Here is a 17,607-nt window from a genome sequence, read left to right on the forward strand (position 1 = left end):
AGTACAAAGCTCTGATTTTGTTTATGTAACACCATACTTCCCTATTACCTATCCACTGGCTAATCTCCTATTGTCACATTTAGATTACTTAACACCCACTACATCTATATAACTCCCAAACCTCTCCACACTCCAGATGAATTAAATGTTCATACACATTCATGAAATAAACTGTAAGTCCCACATTCAGAGAAAAGAAACATTTGAATGGTGATCCATATATTATGATCACTGTGTCCCTCTTCAGCAGTTCACAGTAGTCATATGTGGATCAACATTCAAGTGTTTTTCTCTCAATGTGGTCTCTCCATGCTTATTACAAAATTGTTCTATTACTTCTCTCACAAAGAACCATACTCCCTTGTAATCATCCACCTTGCAAGCTATTCTTGTTTTTACCCATGTCATCCTCAGTGACATTCCCTCCCATTTATTCACAAACTTAAAAGGGATGGTGTGGCAGTCTGTAATTGATACAGGTAATCATTTACCAAAAAGAAACCCCAATTCCTTCCCTAATCCTTTCTTCACCTCTCCCTACTTACCACACTCTCCTTTCCCCTTCAGTTTCAGTTCTAACTTGTCAGTCTTTCCACAAATATAACTACTTGTGTACTCTTTCAGGATTTCTTCATACCCAACTCATTCAAAGACCCAATTACTGTACAAGGGCTTTCTGGTTGGAATCTTGCTCTTTTCAGGAGAAAACTGCAGTAAGGGGTATTCCTAGTTCCCTCACAGCATACGATTTAATCTCCTAAAACACACACACAATTGTGCCATTCTTATCCCCAAACCACCTAACTTAAATCAATATACCTGATCAGGCACATTGGGAGTAATTTTCCATGGTTGTGGATACAACTTTCTGTGTACTACACAGTTCGTGTATGTGGATTGGGGTAGTGTTAGGTGAAATAAAATTGTTTTATTGATGACATTTATTCTCCTTGTGTCTACAAGATGAACAATACAGGTAAAACAACTTTAATAATACTATTTTCCAAAGAGTTGAACTGCGTAGGAAGAATAAATGCATCACAAGTCCTTACCAGCTTTAGTCAATACATAAGTCATGCTAGACTAAATAGAACTTTGAGTAAATACATTGGTAAACAAATATGCTTTCCAGTAAATTATCACATGCTAATATATAGAATCAATCTGGGTAAATTACAACAAAGAATCAAGTTAGCAAATTTTGAATATTAGTGTTTAGTTTATGAACAGATCAATCAGAATTGAGGGGAAGAACAGGCCAGTATATTTATATCATGTTAAAAGAAATTAATAAAACAAATTCCTTGTCCAGACAGCAGACCATGGACTTGATTTTTATTCATCAGCTTTACCAAACACCCATGCTATGAAGAGGGTGTAGCAAATGTATGAAATTTATATTTACACATGCTGGCTATATAAATTCCACAATTTTACAAAAATTGCACAACCAATGTAAAAGGAATGGTAGCTGAGAGGATTAGTGGAGTAACTTTCTAGGAACAACATTTTTGGTGCTCATCAAAATTCATAGCTTGTCATTCACAAGATAATGCCCAAGTTTTGACAATATTGCCTGCTCCGCCTCTGTCGTCTAAGCAGTAGCCTCCAACGCTTGTGCATGTACATGCCCATCCAACCAGTGGTACTAAAGATCTTAAGGTGCCCTGCTACAAGGGCTTATAAAACCTAGTTATGGCACAACTTAAAGGTCACTGAAGGTAGCAGAAGTAATCAGAGCTACACAATAAAGGGCATTTTAAACTGCTGCTATACTTGGCAAAACAGTCATTATCTTTAATGAAAGAATTACAACCATATAATGGATTATTGTCTTAGGTATGAGCAATACTGTCAATATTGTACACATTTTTATAGATGTATGATTGTACTCTAAACACAGGTACATATATACATACATATACCAAGGCTTTTTCCCCCTTACTAGGGAGGTAGCCAAAAAGGAAAAGGCATAAAATCATTCCCACCCATTTCATCCCTGAAAACACTCCACACCCCTCCACCCTCCCTCCCATCTTAGCACCTCCTGGATGACGGGTCATCCCTGCACCTTGTCCACTGCCCTGGGTCAGAAGCAGTGTCGCAAGACACAGCACATCCACAGCAAGGCCACTTCATTAAATCGGCGACCCCCTCTCTCTGTCCCCCCATATAAAGGAGAAGACGGTGGTAGTTCCTGCAAATTGTATTTCCACAAACCATAATCTCACAACTCTAATAGGAAAATCCTCTGCTGATGAGGCCGCTTCTGGCAAAGCAGAGCTATTGAATCACTTCTTTATATATATGATATACAATTTTAAATTACATTTAGTTGCCTGTTTTTTCTAAATCTCGTTTTACCAGCATATAAAATGGTAGACAAGCAGCAATGCCCAAATACAAACACAAAAGAAAGACAAGTGGAGAGGACTTAACTGCCATAGTCCAATACGGAAAAGAGTATATAGTGGTGGTCCTTGCTCGGCCAAATTTAAGTAGAGAGCAATAAGTGTATCGAATATATATTCTGAGAAGCAAGTTACATATATTCTTGTCAACAAATATGATGGGAAGAACAAGTTATGACTCTCAGTGCTGCCTTAAAAAAATTTCAAAACAAAGTAGGTCATGTAGGATTTGTACAGTTCTAGTATTTAGAACATATTAGGTAAATATGAAGACAAATGGGGAAAAAAAAAAAATCCAATTGACTTGATTACCTTATCAATACCATAATGCAAGAGGCAAGCAATGTAAATTTTTGTATGTGTGCATATCTTGTATTTAGTGACATACAAGTACTCTGGATAACACATACATATACCTCTGACAATTATACATGCATATATATATATATATATATATATATATATATATATATATATATATATACATATATACGTATATACTTATATATATATATATATATATATATATATAAAGATATATATATATACATATATATATATATATATATATATATATATCTGAGGGACCAACTATGTGTATCTATATGTGGTGGTCTTGCAAGATGAATTTCAGAGAATTGCCTCCCTCCCTGCTGTCTATCGTGAAAACCTGTCAACACCCTCCACCGCTGCACAGAAGTGCCAAGACACTCTCTGAAACAGACCTGGGATCTTTCTTACCAACATGACCAATTCCTCCACCTTTTCACACAAGAACAGCTGATAACTGGCCACTACTCCCATACTACTACATAGAGTCCAATTTCTTCCCAACAAGAACGATGGGAGAGACAAGGGACTATTACTAGTCAATACAGGGCTGAGGGTTTCCAGTCAGTGAAACTTGAGGGAATAGTTATCATTATATATCTCTGACAATACAGTTAATATTCAAATTCTGTTCTAGACAGCATAAGGAAGCACTCAGGCTTATCTCACCATAAACAGGATAATACTGGTGCCATGTGTATATATAATATTGTTATTGCAGTCAGTATACTCACTGAATAACTATAGGGAACTCTAGTCCTGACACTATACAAGGCAAGTGAATGATAGGAGTTCCAAAGCACTAACCTATATAACAAATAATGACCGAGTATTAGCAGTCAAAACACTACCCTTCTATGTCTTTTTAAGTGTTACAGTACAGTATAAAACAAGCTCCGAAATACATAATCAGGGCTGACAGCACTATTCTCCGAAAGACTTAACTTCATTCAACTTCTTTCCACCTAAGCCACAAGCCTTTCCTACACTCTATTCAAGCTTTGCAAGCATTCGTAAATTATCAAGCCCTGTAACTTTGGCTTTGAAAAACTTCTCTTCACATCTGCCGTTCTTCAGGCTCCTCTTCTATCAGTGTATAATGCATGGTATTCTTGCCAGCAAATTCCAGGTACTGAAGTTTATTTGAACTGGCTGCAGAAACATCACGTTTATTCATCTGAAAAGAAAAATTCATCCAGGTTTATCAAATGACATAAGCCATCATAACATTTACATGACACATCTCTATACAATCCTTTCAAGGTCTGACAATGAAAATCATCAAGAAAATAAACCAAAAAACTATCATGAGCACAGGCTTTGGACAGCAGGAGGAGGAAGAAGAAGAAGAAAAATGAGAAGAAAAAGAAGAAGAAGAAGAAAAAAAAAAGGCTTTTCCCCCCTTACAAGCAAGGTAGCCAAATAGAAAAAGGCATAAAAACCATTCCCACCCATTCCATCCCAAAATACACTCCACTCCCCTCCACCCTCTACCCTCCCTCTTATCTTGGCACCTCCTGGATGACGGGTCATCCCTGCATCTTGTCCACTGCCCTGGGTCAGAGGCAGTGTCGCAAGACACAGCACATCCACAGCAAGGCTGCTTCATTAAATCAGCGACCCCCTCTCTCCGTCCCCTCATGCAGAAAAGGAGAAGACGAGGAGAAATCCCTTCAGGCTGCGTCAAAATTTTCCCACACATACTACCTCACCCCCCACCCATTCCACCTCATGCATGACATCATCCATATACAACCATTCTCCATTCACCCCTGTCTTCTGTCCTCTCCTTCCTTCCTCAACAGACATTCCCCTCTTCTCCAAAGCCCCTCTCACCCCATCCATCCATCTCATCCTAGGTTGACTCCACATCTGCCTTCCATACCTCTTTTATTAGTCTCTCTTCACTCATTCTTTCCATGCGTCCAAATCATCCCAATACTCTTTCATCCACCCATCTCCCAACCCCCTTACCAACCCTGTTCTCCTCCTCACCTCCTCATTTCTCACTCTATCCAGCCTAGTAACCCCCATCATACTTCTCAGACATCTCATCTCAAACACATTCAAACTCCTTCTCTCTTCCTCTCTTATGTTCCATGTTTCCGCCCCATACAATCACTCCTTCATACAATCTCCTCTTAGCCTCCATTCCCAAATGTCTATTCCTCATTACACTTTTTAGTCCACTAAGACATTTACTCGCTTCTCTCAATCTACATTCAACCTCTACCTCCACTCCACCCTTTCCTGCCACATTCCTACCCAAGTATCTAAAACTGTCCATTTCCTCCAGTCACTCTCCCTTAATGCTCACTTCCAGTTGGCTGCCACTTTCACCCCTTGTACATCTCATCGCTTTACTGTTACCCACATTTATCTTCAACTTTCTTCTTTCACACACTCTCCTAAACTCTGTCACCAACTTCCACAATCCCTCCTCTGATCCTGCTACAAGTGCAGTGTCGTCCACAAACAACAGCTGGCTCACCTCCCACTTTTCTCCATTTTCTTTAGCCATCTCCAATCCCTGACCCACCACCTTTGCATTTACCTCTTGCACCACCTAATCTATATATAAGTTGAATAGCCAGGATGACATAACACATCACTGACAAAGTCCCACCTTTACCTCGAACCACTCACTTTCTCCATTTCTAATCCTGACACAAGCTCTACTACTCTCGTAAAAACTCTTGACAGCTCCTAGAAGCTTTCCTCCTATCCCATATATCTGTGATACCTCCCAGAGTGCCTTCCTGTCTACCCTGTCATAAGCCTTTTCCAGATCCATAAAAGCCCAAAAAACATCCTTACCTTTTCCTATAGCTTTCTCACATATCTGTCTTACCACAAAAATCTGATCTACGCAGCTTCTACCTGTCCTAAATCCACACTGTTCCTTCCCAATTACTCCCACCCATTTCATTTCCCATATATTCCACTCCCCTCCACCCTCCTCCCTCCCTCCTATCTTGACACCTCTGGGATGATGGGTCATCCCTGCATCCTGTCCACTGCCCTGGGTCAGAAGCAGTGTCACAAGACACAGCACATCCACAGCAAGGCCGCTTCATAAATTCGGCCCCCCCCCCCTCTCTGTCCCTTCATGCAGGAAAGGAGAAGACGGGGAGAAATCCCCTTGGGCTGCGTCAAAATTTTTCTCATACATACTTCCCCCCCCCCTCCCCCACCCACTCCCCCTCATGCATCACAGCCTCATCTATACACAACCCTTATCCATTCACCCTTATCTTCTGTCCTCTCCCGTCCTTTCTCTACAGACATTCCTCTCTTTTGTAAAGCCCCTTTCACCCCATCCATCCAACTCATCCTATGACGCCCCCTCATATTCACTCCCTCCACACTTCTTTTACTAATCTTTCTTCACTCATTCTTTCCATGTGTCCGAACCATCCTAATACTCTTTCATCAACCCCATCTCCCAGCTCCCTTTCTACCCCTGTTCTCCTCCTCACTTCCTCATTTCTCACACTATCTAGCCTAGTAACTCCTATCATACTTCTCAGACATTTTATCTCAAATGCATTCAAACTTCTTCTCTCTTCCTCTCTCATGTTCCATATTTCTGCCCTGTACATTGCTGCTGGCACAATCACTCCTTCATATAACCTCCACTTACCATCCATTCCTAGATGTTGATTTCTCATTACACTTTTTAATCCACCAAGGCATTTACTTGCTTCTCTCAATCTATATTCTACCTCCACCACCACTCCTCCCTTTCCTGTCACATTTGCACCCAAGTATCTGAAACTATCCACTTCCTCCAGTTTCTCACCCTTAATGCTCACTTCTAGCCTACTGTCACTCTCTCCCCTTGTACATCTCATCACCTTGCTTTTGCCCACATTTATCTTCAGCTACTTTCTTTCACACACCTTCTCAAACCCTGTCACTAACTTCCTCAATCCCTCCTCTGATCCTGCTACAAGTGGAGTGTCGTCAGCAAACAGCGGCTGGCTCACCTCCCACTTTTCTCCATTTTCTTTAATCATCTCTAACCCCTGACCCACTACCCTTGCATTCACCTTTTGCACCACCCCATCCATGTAAAGATTGAACAGCCAGGGCAACATAACACATCCCTGACAAAGTCCCACCTTTACCTCAAACCATTCACTCTCTCCATTTCTAATCCTATTGCAAGCTCTACTACTCTCATAAAAACTCTTGACTGCTCTTATCAGCTTTCCTCCTATCCCATATATCTGCAGTACTTCCCGCAGTGCCTTCCTGTCTACCCTTTCGTAAGCCTTTTCCAGATCCATAGAAGCCCCAAAAACATCCTTACCTTTTCCTATAGCTTTCTCACATATTTGCCTCACCACAAAAATCTGATCTACACATCCCCTATCTGTCCTAAAACCACACTGTTCCTCACCAATTACTCCCTCTGTTCCTCTCCTAATCCTCTCAATCAAGACCCTCCCATAAGCCTTCCCAACTACACTCAACAAGCTGATCCCTCTGTAACTACTACACTCACACTTGTCCCCCTTTCCTTCGTAAAGCGGAACTATACAGGCACTCCTCCAGTCCTCTGGCACTCTACCCTCTCTTAAACAAACATTAAATAACCTCCCCAGCCAGTCCACCATAACTGTACCTCCTTTCTTCAGACATTCTGCATGGCATCCATCCAACCCAGGTGCCTTACCTGCTTTCATCATCTCAACAGCTGCTTTCACTTCATCCTTCCCTATTTCTCCTCCATTTTCCTCACTTATCACTCTCATTTTCTTAGCACTTCCCACTGCAACTACCTTTCCCTCCCTATCCTCCTTCACATTTAGTAACTCCCTTAAATACTCTGCCCACCTTCCTCTCACTGCCTTCTCTTCCATTATCATCTCTCCCTCTGCACCTTTTACCTTTCCTTCTCTACTTGATTCGCCTCCTCTTCCTCTTTTAACTTCCTTCCAAAACATCTTTTTATTACTTTCAAAATTTTCTGTCATACTCATTTAGCAACTCCCTAAAATACTCTGCCAGCCTTCCTCTCTCTGCCTTCTCTTCCATTATCATCTCTCCATCTGCACCTTTTACCTTTTCTTCTCTACTTGATTCGCCTCCTCTTCCTCTTTTAATATCTTTCCAAATCATCTTTTTATTACTTTCAAAATTTTCTGTCATACGCTTACCCAATTTCACATCTGCTCCCCTCTTTGCCTCCTTTACCTTGTGCTATAAAATTGTGGTCTTCAAACAATTCCTAAGAATCACCCTCAACTGCTTCTCTCAATCTACATTCTACTATAGAAACTCATCTATTAATGGGAGGGTGGGTGTATGCTTAGTTTGGCTACCTCCCTTCTAAAGGGATGAAGCCGGTTCATATATATATACATGTACAGTCTAACATGAATAAATTTCTGAACATTGCCAAAATATAAGGAACTAAACTTTTCAACTTACATGATGATGATATATGCTCCAAATGGTAGGTGGGATAGTTATAACACTCACGGGCAATGGAAGAACCCAGGCTGTTGTAGTCCCCAATACGCACCGGTGGATGGACAACACGCATGGTTTCACGCACAACCTCAGTATCCACTTTATAATAGTCTGTGGAAACAAATGTTAACATCATCAGACTAAAACTTTCAAATTATTTAAAAAATAATCAAACTCATACATATCCTGAAAAGCCCTTTTCTACTTATAATGGAAAAAAGGCATAGTCATGGCATGTACCCATGCTATACCTCGTAATTAATGGAAGGTAGGAGGGAACAAATGAAGGAGAGGAGAATCGCTGGCAAGGGTTAGGTAAATTGAAATATTGCCCCTATTTTTCCTACAAGTTTCCTAAATGATCAGGTTTTCAGATCAAAAACCAATAATACGAGGGAAACCTACAGAATTTAAACAATTATCATACCATCAGTAGTGCAAGTGACTCCTTGATCTTCCAGTACATATAACTTGCACCTTCAAGGCTTTGTTTATCTTCAACAATGTGTGCAGTTTACATTCAAAAGTAAGTAGCTTATTCTATGTAGTTTGATAATTATAGAGCTGATGTGTGAATGGTATTTTGATGCAGCTCAAAGGGATTTTCCACCATCTTCTCTATTTCTGTATGAGGGGATGGAGGGGGAGGGGTGCTGATTAAGTGAAACAGCCTTGCTGTGGATTACTGTGTCCTGCTGCTTTGCGTTTGGCCCTGGGTAGTTGGCAGAAGCATGGATGATCCATCATCCATGAACAGCTGAGGTGGAAGGGGTGGAATGGGTGGAGGGGAGTGAAATGGGTGGGAATAGCTACATTCCTCTAACTTAGCCTTGATCTTAGTATATAGATATATGTATATAGGTTGTATATAGATAGAATTACAGAGCTGCCGCCCCAATCTATTTAACACATTTAATCAGGTGGTGCCCTCTACAAATTGTCATAGTTGATATTGGGCCGTTTCATTTACACATGGGAACTGAATGGTTTTCATAAGGGACCTTCCAGTGAATGAGTATACATGTAGCTATAGGTAATTAAAGTTTGGAATTAGAACAGTATATGTCTGAACAATATTTTACTTGTTCTAGTCCTGTGGAGAACTCCCTCACCAATGTTACTAAATAGTTAGTTGGCAACAATCAAACTTTCATCTTTTTTTGTAATTTTCTATAAAATGAATATACTACATACATATACCCCCCTTACACGGGGGGTAACCAATTCCCTACATATTCCACTCCCCTCCACCCTCCTCCCTCTTATCTTGGCACCTCCTGGATGACATGTCATCCCTGTATCCTGTCCACTGGCCTGGGTCAGAAGCAGTATCACAAGACACAGCATGTCCACAGCAAGGCCACTTCATAAATTTGGCGATTCCCCCTCTCTGTCCCCCCATGCAGAAAAGGAGAAGACTGGGAGAAATCCCCTTGGGCTGCGTCAAAATTTTTCTCATACGCACTTCCTCACCCCCCATCCCCGACCCACTCCCCCTCATGCATCACAGCATCATCCATATACAACTCTTTTCCATTCATCCCTATCTTCTGTCCTCTCCCGTCCTTCCTCAACAGACATTCCTCGCTATTGTAATGCCCCTTCATCCCATCCATCCATCTCATCCTATGATGCCCCCTCATATTCACTCCTTCCACACCTCTTTTACTAATCTAACTTCACTCATTCTTTCCATGTGTCCAAACCATCCTAATACTCTTTCATCAACCCTATCTCCCAGTTCCCTTTCCACCCCTGTTCTCCTCCTCACCACAAAAGGGCAACCCTATCACAATTAACAACACTTCCTGTAACTTTCACCATCCTACTGTTACCCTATATCCAGTTCAATTCAAGTTGCACAGGAGAAATTATATTACAATGAAAAATAGTCCGCATTAATGTCAATATTTTCCAAGCAGTATACGGAAGCAGCAAATACAAACTCATCCCTAATTTCTTGAGGAGATCATTCATATCCTTTGGGGGATTGACACGAGTGCGGTCCAATGGCATAACATAGCATCGACGAAAAGTAGAGTCTATGATGCCAGTCTTGTTCTGAAAGATAAAATATAAACTTAAAATCTATACAGTATCAAAGAAATTGAATGCATACTTACACATTCAACTTGGAAACACAATTCATAATCTTAACCCAACTCTGGTGACTTTGTCTTCTGCAATAGAAACCAGGGGCAACAGATTGACCAAGTCAACTGATCCAGCTAATTCTAGAAAATCCCATACAATTAAGAGGATGACCCTGAACTATTTGTTCTGTTATGCTGTGATAAAAAAAAATCATCTTATAATTTACAATTTTATAACCAAACTCATTATTTTTTTAGATATTTTTTTGCTTTGGCTAAACAGGAGAAAAAGGGAAATTTCTTGTTATTACCTTCTAAGACATGCATGGGAACACTGTGGCAGCATAGAAAGTAAATCAGCTGTTATTTAAGGATGACACTGCACTTCAGTCCGCCTTTGAGGAGAGACTGAAGTAGTTGATGACTGAGTACGAAAGGGTATGTGAGAAAATAAAGTTACAAATGAATGTGGCTAAAAGGAATGATGACGAAGTAAATAATAGTGATTTTGATATGGATTTTTAAATGAATGAGGAAATATTAGCAAAAATATGTGAAAAGTGCATGCGGGTGGAGTGAGCTTCCTAAGCCAGAATGATGTGGATGGACTAAGTTAAGGGGGGGAGGGATGGCTTCAGATGGACATGTAATGTCTATTGAAATTTGGAAATGGGTAGAAACAACTTCGCCAACTGTGTAGTTAATGAATGGAATAAACTTCCTGCAGAGGCAGTGCAATATAGTTCAGTTCAAAGCTTTAAGAATCATTTAGATAAACACCTAAGCAAGATGCTGTAATGATTATCATTTATTTTATATTATTTGTTTTTGTTTTGTTATTATTTGTCTGTTTGATTCTCATTTATTATTAGTTATATGTAAATTTATTATCATTTACTATTTACCTCTTTTTTTATTATTTAACTATACCTATGCATTTATTTATGTATTTTATTTGTTATGTACATTATTACAGTTTTTTATTTATTCATTTATCATCATTATGATTTTTTTTCGCATCTGACCTAGATATGGACCAAAAGGTCTCCTGTCGGCATGCTCCGCCTTTGTAATCCTTTGTAAGCGTAAGACAAAAGAGTGAATGAACAAATTGCTTCTGACCTGAGCTGTGGTTGAGAGATGACCCTTCATCCTCAAAGAGCAAAGATAAAAGAGAAGCAATTGGGTGATTACATGGGAATGGGAGTGGGTGCATGCCTTGGCTGACTACCTCTCTTGTAAGGGGGAAGAGTCTCTCTGGTATATGGATAGATAGCCCCACAGACCTGTGTTGTATTGATGTAGGGCAGTTTCTAGGTCAACAGATGAAAGTAGCAGAAAAGGAGCACTGGTCAATTGGCACCTCTCCATCAGTAAAAAGGTCTAAGACATATAGTTCAAGTTAATAAAGATCTTGGGCCTAATCTGGAGTACCAGCCCCTCCAAATTATACCTCCTGATGGAGGTGATGGGTTTAGGAAATAGGCAGGGAGATGTGGTGGGATAATTGTCTGACAGAGAATTTGAAAAAGAAGAAGAAGAAGAGGAACAGGAGGAAGAAGAAGAAGTGAGGAAAGCTGGATAGACAGGAGTAGATTACAATTGCAAATGTTAATGAAAGTGAAGGTGGAAGTAAAAAAAGATGGGTGGGGGGTGATAGACTGAGACTGAGAAGATGCAAGTAGAATGTTGAGGGAATGTCTGGTGAGATTATTTAATTTGGCAGATATGCAAAGTTTTTGGCAAAAGCTAAGGCTGTCTTTCAGGCTTTTATGGATTTGGTGAAGGTATATGACAGGATTGACAGGAAAGCATTGTGGGATGAGTTGCAGACATACAGGAAAGGGGTAACAGCATTTTCATTCTTATGTATATGTGTTTAGATTAAACCTTTCTTTCCCCTACCCCTTATTAAGGGAGTGGTGACCCATAGTACAACTTTTCATGCTGAAAAAAAAGAGAGAGAGAGAGAGAGAGCACAACTTACAGTCTTGAAATCATGGATGACTCTACTAAAGGGGTCAATAATAGGTACTCGACTCTCTTCAAAGATCTCATCATCAAGATCCAACTCAAATTCTTCCTCGAACAAATTCTCTGATGTCCATTCAGCATCATCATCTCCCTGAAAAAAGTTGAAACATTCACATCACACTGGAAAAGCTTTGAGTATAGTTAATTCTTAATTTCATGTAAGAGTATTCATGGAAAATATGCATACTTAAATTACAAATAAGAAAGAAAGAAAAAAAAATATATATATATATATATATATGTATATACATATGTATATAAATTTATACATATATATATATATATAATGTATATATATATATACATATGTATATAGATATATACATATATATTATATCTATATATATATATATACATATATATATATACACATATATATAAATATATACATATATATATATAAATATATACATATATATATATATAAATATATATATATATATACATATATATATATAAATATATATATATACATATATGTATATATATATATATATGTATATATATATATATATATATGTATATATATATATATACATATATGTATATATACATATATATATTATATAGATATATATATATACATATATATATATAAATATATATATTTATATATATATATGTATATACTGTATATATATGTAAATATATATACAGGTAAACGTCGACTTACGATGGCATTAGGTTTCGATAGATCCATCGTAAGACGATTTCATCGTAAGTCGATCCCCAATTTGTGTATCACTCTGTTCCGTGGTCACTGTACCTAGCCTACCTGTATATTAACCACCAGAGATACTGAATATAGCCTATTAAACATGTACAGTAGTTTATTTAATTATTTTTATCCTTTTTACCATATTCAAACACTATAATATGTATTTTCAGTACGGACCTTAAATCTCGCGGGCAGCAGCCAATGCCAGCCGTACGACGTGTCGTAATAATACTCGCATCATAAAATATAGTCACCGCTTATATCGATCGTTCTCTCTTTCACCCGCGAATTTTGAAAACCACAGAGAATGGGATTCAGGGCACATTTGAGAGAATGTAAAAACACAGGGGCGACTACAATAAATATAATCAAGACGCCGATATGGCAGCGTCGCGAATCCACTTGCTCCTCATGACTCCTACGTGTGCGGCACCGTATGGAAGGGGTTAAATATATCATAACGTCGTCGTCGTCGTCATCGTAAAGTCGAAAAATCGTAAGTCGCGGCCATCGTAAGTCGACGTTTACCTGTATATATATATATATATGTTACGTACCCCATGTACATTAACTCACTTTTTTTCTATTGCACATGGGCTGTGATCATGGAATCACGAGTTAAAGACAAGTTCACGCCTACAATTGTCCGGGTCAGGGAAAGGCAGGAGTTTAGTTTTCTTCACTTTATTCCGACTAGCAAACATGAGGACTTTACACGTGTGTTCAACACCAATGCTAGGCTTACTCTGCTCCATCTGGGGTATGGCGAGCGATGCCGGGACCCCCCCCTGGCGTCCCCCCATGCATACCCTCGCTAACTCTCCGAACCACGCATCACTCACACGCATACCAACCATCCAGGCACACTACGCAACATTCATCCATCCACTTTCGCCACATTATCCCCCTCTACAAAGCTTGATGACCCGTCAGCTTTCACCTACAAACTTACAAAAGAACTTAAAACAAAACATTCTGTATAAAAGAAATAAAGCATCACTTCTACATTTGGAAAACATTACATATACTAAGAACAATTAAACACATCCAACGACATATCCAAATATCAAACATCAAATGTCAATCACATAGTCCGTTGACCACGCTGGTAGCTTCCTATTTCTGGGAAGTAGACCAGGTCTCTGATCTCTCTCTACTTTATCTTCACTTTCTTTCTCCGAGCCTTCATGTACTACACCTTCGTCACTTTCAGTGTCACTATCACTTTCACATTCATGTTCAACATCAGGACTATGATCACCATTATCACAACTACTACTACCACTGTCACTGTCTCTACCTACATCACGTTCACCCCAGGTAAATTTTCCCTCGCCTGGGTGTTTCCGTAACCGATCGACATGCACTACTTTACTCGCCCGTTTTCTGCCAGGCATTTCTAGTCGGTAATTCACTGCGGATATTACTTTGGTCACTTTATATAGTCCTTCCCAGTCAGATTGGAGTTTCGGTGACTTGCCAGGCTTTCTCTGTGGATTATGCAGCCAGACCATATCGCCGGGCTGATGCTCTGCATTTCTGCCGCGACCTTGGTACTGCCTCCACATAGCCTGACCTGACACTCGCAGATACTGCCCCACCAAGCGGGAAGCCTCCTCCAGGCGACGCTGCATCGTCATCACGTATTCACTGTAGGTGCATGGAAGTTCTGCTCCCGGTGGTCGACCGGTAGAGAGGTCGACTGGCAGACGAATTTCCCTGCCAAACATTAACTTGGCTGGCGTGAATCCCGTGGCCTCATGCTCAGCTGAACGATAGGCCATGAGCACGTACGGAACCCACAAGTCCCAATCGCGCTGGTCCTCCTGACAGTACTTGGCCAGCTGCTGGACAATCGTCGCGTTAAACCTCTCCACCATACCATCGCTCTGGGGCCTCAGGGGAGAAGTACGAGTCTTATTGATGCCAAGCAGACTGCAGCATTCCTTAAAGACCCGCGACTCAAACTCTCGTCCTTGGTCTGAGTGCAGTTCCCCTGGGACTCCATAGCGCACGAACACCTCCTCCACGAGGAACTGAGCTACAGTCTCTGCCTCGTGGTTAGGTAGAGCACAGACTTCCGGCCACTTCGTGAAGTAGTCCATTACCACGCACAAGTACTTGTTTCCCCTCTCTGTGCACGGAAAAGGGCCGGCTATATCCACAGCCAGGCGTTCCATCGGCGCCCCGGTGTGATATAACTGCAGGGAGGCATGAGTCTTGTGGGCGGGGCCTCTCTTTGCGGCACACACACGACAAGTCTTGTACCACTCCTGCACGTCTCGTCGCATGCCCACCCAGTACACTCGCTGCCTCAACTTTTCGAGAGTCCGTTTCACTCCCAGGTGGCCGCTAGTATTCCCCTCGTGCATCTCTTTCAGCAGCTCCTGTCGCCGAGAGCATGGCACTACTACCAGCCAGCTTACCTCTCCTGTTCGTGCGTGCGTCCAACGCCGGTGTAGGATTCCCCCTCGCAGGACTCTCAGGTGATACTGTCTCTTTGGGAAGCCTTTCACTGCTGGCCTCTAACCACCCAATCACCAGAGAAAGGTCAGAATCCTCTCGTTGGTCCCTCTTCCACTTCTCACCTGCCTCGGTGGTGCTGTGAGCGATGGTCACTTTCTGCACAGCCACCTCAGGTTCCCGCCTTGAGCAATGCACACACTCGGGTGGGCAGGGACGGCGATTTAGGCTGTCGGCGTTGTTATGCACCCGGCCAGGTCGGTGCTCGATCTCATAGTTGTACTGTTCCAGTTTTCCAATCCACCTGGCCAGCTGTCCTTCCGGTTCCTTCAGTTTCTTCTCCTTCTGTGGCTCCATTTTGGTGTTAGCCGTGGTGATAGTGGTGGATGTGGTGCGGTGCAAGGTCGTAGTAGCAGAGGTGCGGGCCACTCTTCCTCTCCGTGTTTTACCTTGGCTGGGTGACTTGACGGCCGGAGATCTCTGCCATCTGGGTTCCCTTACCTCATCCTTCATGGCGAGCTCTCCATTAGGATTCAAAGGCACTTCATAGCCTCTCACTGACATCCTACCCTCCTGGAGATCAACACACGCCCCCACGCGATTAAGGAAATCCAACCCCGACAGGCATTCATCTTCCATCTCCGCCACAAGTACAGGCACGTTCAGTCACCCTGCCTACAGCCAGATTCACCCACACCGGTACACAGTCTCCTGTAACTCCGCACAGTTGCTGACCCACGCTCTTCACGCCAAGATCGAGAGAATACAAGGTCTACTCAACAGCTATCCAGTATTTAGGTCGTTTGCGCATTGACGTCACTAGAAGTGCTTGGCCCAAAGACTATATAGGAAAGACGGGAAAGCGCACGGAGAGCCGCATCGTCCACATACATTTTACTGTGCGGCTCTCTCACTAGATGGCGTTTACGTCAATCACCAGTTTTAACTGCATCGTCTGTTTCTTTATTAAATATGTCAAAGATAAACCACAAGAACATTTTTTCCAAAATGAAACCCCCATTTTAACGGTTGCAGAACATGAAATAGGTAAGTCTCCCAGAAACTCTGTGGTGCCTGTACGTTTTCTCTTTTACCTAACATTTTTCACTTACGTTTTCACCATTTTCTCTGTGGACTCCCCTTCAGATGACGTCACAACATGCGCGCGAGCAGACCTTGTATTCTCTCGATCTTGCTTCACACCACGTTCTGGTAGGACTCCCTCTCGTACGAAGGTCCTCTCTGCCCCCGTATCCACTACCATCTCCACTTGGCGTCCATTAATACTCCCTGTCACCTTGATGGCGTCGGACGCCGCCACCTGACGACACCTTAGTTGGCTTGGGACGCCCGAGTGCTCTGCTGGGAAGGTGCCCCGGCCCCCAGCTGCTTCAAGTTTCCCGCCGACGGCGTCACCCCCTTGGGCTGGCGGCACTCAGGGGAACTGTGTCCTCGTATTCCACAATTCCAGCAGCAGGGCTCGAACACCGGTCGCATTCCGTCCTCCAGCGACCGTGCCCTCCTCTTGCAGTCGTGCTTTTTGTGACCTACCTGACCACAGTTGAAGCACAATCCTTTGAAAGGCTTGGAGCTCACCTTCCCACCAGGTTGAGATGTTTTGCCACTTGCCTGCATACGCCTGGCCCAAGTACGGCTCGGGTGACGCTTCCACGCGTCGCTGGGAGGGGGAGCAGCAGGGCTGACGCTCATGAGAAAGGCTTCAAACTCCGCTGCCCTTGCCAAAGCCTCTCTCACGTTCTTGGGCGCAGCCTGCTTCACGTGTATTTGTAACTGCCTATCGTGAAGAGCGTCCACGAAGCAGTCCTTGGCCAACATATCCACGGTGCCCTCCGTAGCCATGGGGTAAGCGCCCCTCACTAGCGCTTCCACGTCCTGCGCTAGTAAGGGAAGGGCCTCGTCCTTCCCTCGCCTCCTCGTCTTCAGTTGAGCCCGAAACACCTCCGGTTGCCACCTCCTGCCGAAACGACGCCGGAGAGCCCCAGCCACACTGTCGTAACATCGCAGTTGAGCAGGGGTTAAGTGCTCCAGTACTTCCAACGCCTGCCCTTTCAGCACA

The 17,607-nt window shown here is 42.1% G+C and overlaps 1 protein-coding gene across 4 annotated transcripts in view; it reads right to left on the reverse strand.

Moving 5' to 3' along the window:
* Nucleotides 1–2,962: 2,962 nt before the first annotated feature.
* Nucleotides 2,963–17,607, reverse strand: part of LOC143020946 (integral membrane protein 2C-like) — a 42,994-nt gene continuing 28,349 nt past the window's right edge. For 2 of the 4 annotated variants that reach the window (XM_076177942.1, XM_076177945.1), the window contains exons 4-7: nucleotides 12,303–12,440; nucleotides 10,169–10,283; nucleotides 8,181–8,333; nucleotides 2,963–3,918 (exon numbers count right to left, since the gene is read on the reverse strand). In XM_076177942.1, the coding sequence (XP_076034057.1) occupies nucleotides 3,911–3,918; nucleotides 8,181–8,333; nucleotides 10,169–10,283; nucleotides 12,303–12,440 (414 nt within the window). In that variant the 3' untranslated portion in view covers nucleotides 2,963–3,910. The remainder of the gene's footprint in view (nucleotides 3,919–8,180; nucleotides 8,334–10,168; nucleotides 10,284–12,302; nucleotides 12,441–17,607) is intronic. The other 2 variants (XM_076177944.1, XM_076177943.1) reach the window with 2 other exon arrangements.

The sequence above is a fragment of the Oratosquilla oratoria genome, chromosome 41, assembly GCF_046742065.1.
Source record: "Oratosquilla oratoria isolate Oo_2021 chromosome 41, ASM4674206v1, whole genome shotgun sequence".
Lineage (NCBI taxonomy): Eukaryota > Metazoa > Arthropoda > Malacostraca > Stomatopoda > Squillidae > Oratosquilla > Oratosquilla oratoria.